Raw genomic sequence first — 2,558 nt, 5'->3', positions numbered from 1 at the left:
TATATATATATATATATATACATACACACACACACACACACACGCACACACTCATATATATATATATATATAGATAGATATATATAACAACCACAAAGTTACGTGGACACTATCAAAATATTGATCATCCTATCAGGGACAGCACTTTCATATACTCAAAGTCTCCCATGTAATAGATATGAAAACATTCCACCAATAAACACACGCACATATATTGACTTACATACCCATATGTACCCCTAAGCAAACACCTACGCGTATACGTACACATACACGTACATGTACAGACCCATATATGCACCGTATCTACACTTGCTGAAGCATTGCACGCGAGAGGTTCGTTTTCTATTCATACCACTCCAGCGCACTCATATTCCCAAAGTCACATGTCATGTCCAGAGCCTCAACCTCCGCTGAATGCGAATGGTTACGATGGCCCATTTGGTGCAGAAACGTCACAGCAAGTGACCGATTGTGATAATAGAACCTTGAATATGCATCGGATTCATTCGTAAGCTGTGTGGGTGGGGAAGAATTGGATGTGTGTTTATATATAGTGTGTGTGTGGGTATGTGAGGGGATGGAATTTATAAGTACACACATACACACACACAAAAAAAAACAGACACAGACACAGACACAGACACAAACACAAATATATATATATATATATATATACATAAAATATATATATACATATACATGTTAATATACATATACATACACTTATACACATACACATACATATACGCATATGTCTGTTCCTGTCCAGAATTACGTGATTGAAACCGTCGTTCTCGGCACATCCACATGGGCGATACAGTGTTTCTATTCTCGTTAATACGTGATTACAAGTTTCTATTCTCGTTAATACGTGATTACAAGTTTCTATTCTCGTTAATACATGATCACAAGTTTCTATTCTCGTTAATACGTGATTACAAGTTTCCATTCTCGTTAATACGTGATCACAAGTTTCTATTCTCGTAAATACGTGATTACAAGTTTCTATTCTTGTTAATACGTGATTACAAGTTTCTATTCTCGTTAATACGTGACTACAAGCACAGTCCAATGCAATGCGCATACCCACACCAATACAACAAACACTCACCTGCAGCAGTTTTAAGCAAATTCTCCGCTGCAAGAATGGCGCCGGTAGCGAGCCACACGCGTTCAGAGCAGTCTTTAAATAACCTTTCGCCTCAGCCAATAAAACATCCGCGCTATTTATAGAAAGACCGCTGTCGACCAATGGTATGCCAGCATTTCCCGCCCAGCACATCACGGCACCTAGCCGATACAGCGACTCTGTGCGCGCAATACCGGGACGAATGTGGTACACATTGTGTCTCAGTATGTTCACAATGTCTGACATACGCCGGTGTAGACACACACCCTCCTCGCCTGAGTCTGCCGGCGCAGGCATATGTGCGCGTACCCGTGTGTGTCCATGCGTATCTGAGGTGGGTTGGTTGTGTACACCCACACCTGTGTTACCTTGTTCGTTTATAGCCACATCCGTGCCTGTTTGTTTGTGCGCTTCTGCGTGTATGTGTGTGTGTGTGTGTGCCTCTCCATCTGCGTCTATGCTCGAATGGAGTGACTGTGTCCGCCGCTGCGCTGGTGCATACCCACACTTAGTTTGCCTAACCCTACCACACCCACTCTCCCACACTCCCGCACACGCACATGTACATGCACATGTACAAACACACACGCTACACCTCTCTCGCTCTCGCCTTCCACCACTCGATACACGCAGAAACCGCACCCAGGCTATGCGGACAAGCACACGAGCCTTATCCTCTCGGCGAAGGACGTTGGCAGGGGTTGGTACGCGCTGACGCTGCGATTGGCTGCATTCTGATTCGCTTTCTCCCCCTTCCCCGTCATCCGATTGGCTGCTACACAATTCACTGCAATCTGATTGGACGTCGGTCATACCCCTGTCATCTGATTGGTCCTTTTTAAGATTTAGGCTTTCGCGTGTTCCACTATCTGACGAGTACATGCCGCACCTATTCACCGTCGCACCTGGGCCGCTGCGCTTGACCCGTTTTCTCGGTCTTGTGCTGTGGACTAATACTTCACCCGGTGTATGTGTATGTGTGCGTTGGGTAATCCCACCTACATCCATTTGCCGTCTATCGCTTGCTTCTGCACTGTCATGTGTGTGCATGGCGTGTGTCCCTAGCTCTAGCGTCACCTGTACGTGTGCTTCGTAGGTAGGTTGGGCATCCTGCTGAGGTGCGTGTACGGGTGGTCTGCGTGCTTGGTTGAGTTTGGTTTGTAGTGTTGCTACGGCGATACCTACACGAGCTTCTCGTACGTCTGAGGGTGAAGAAGGGAAGGGAGATTCAGAATTCGCAATTGTTACAAAGAATATGATATAGAGATCCATTGATATATATATATATATGTTTATATATATATATACACAGACAGAGAGAGAGAGAGAGAGAGAGAGAGAGAGAGAGAGAGAGAGATAGACGAGTAGAGAGAGAGAGAGAGAGAGAGAGAGAGAGAGTAGAGAGAGAGAGAGAGAGAGAGAGAGA

At 45.0% G+C, this 2,558-nt stretch overlaps 1 protein-coding gene across 1 annotated transcript in view; it reads right to left on the bottom strand.

The window, feature by feature from the left end:
* Positions 1 to 345: 345 nt before the first annotated feature.
* Positions 346 to 2,558, bottom strand: part of SARC_02306 (hypothetical protein) — a gene marked incomplete at both ends in the record, with an annotated part of 4,377 nt that continues 2,164 nt past the window's right edge. The window contains 2 exons of the mRNA XM_014303931.1: positions 346 to 516; positions 1,115 to 2,334. Coding sequence (XP_014159406.1) covers positions 346 to 516; positions 1,115 to 2,334 — 1,391 coding nt within the window. The remainder of the gene's footprint in view (positions 517 to 1,114; positions 2,335 to 2,558) is intronic.

Source organism: Sphaeroforma arctica (genome assembly GCF_001186125.1).
Source record: "Sphaeroforma arctica JP610 unplaced genomic scaffold supercont1.102, whole genome shotgun sequence".
NCBI lineage: Eukaryota > Ichthyosporea > Ichthyophonida > Sphaeroforma > Sphaeroforma arctica.
Note: the sequence above shows the minus strand (reverse complement) of the source record. Positions and strands in the feature narration are given on the sequence as shown.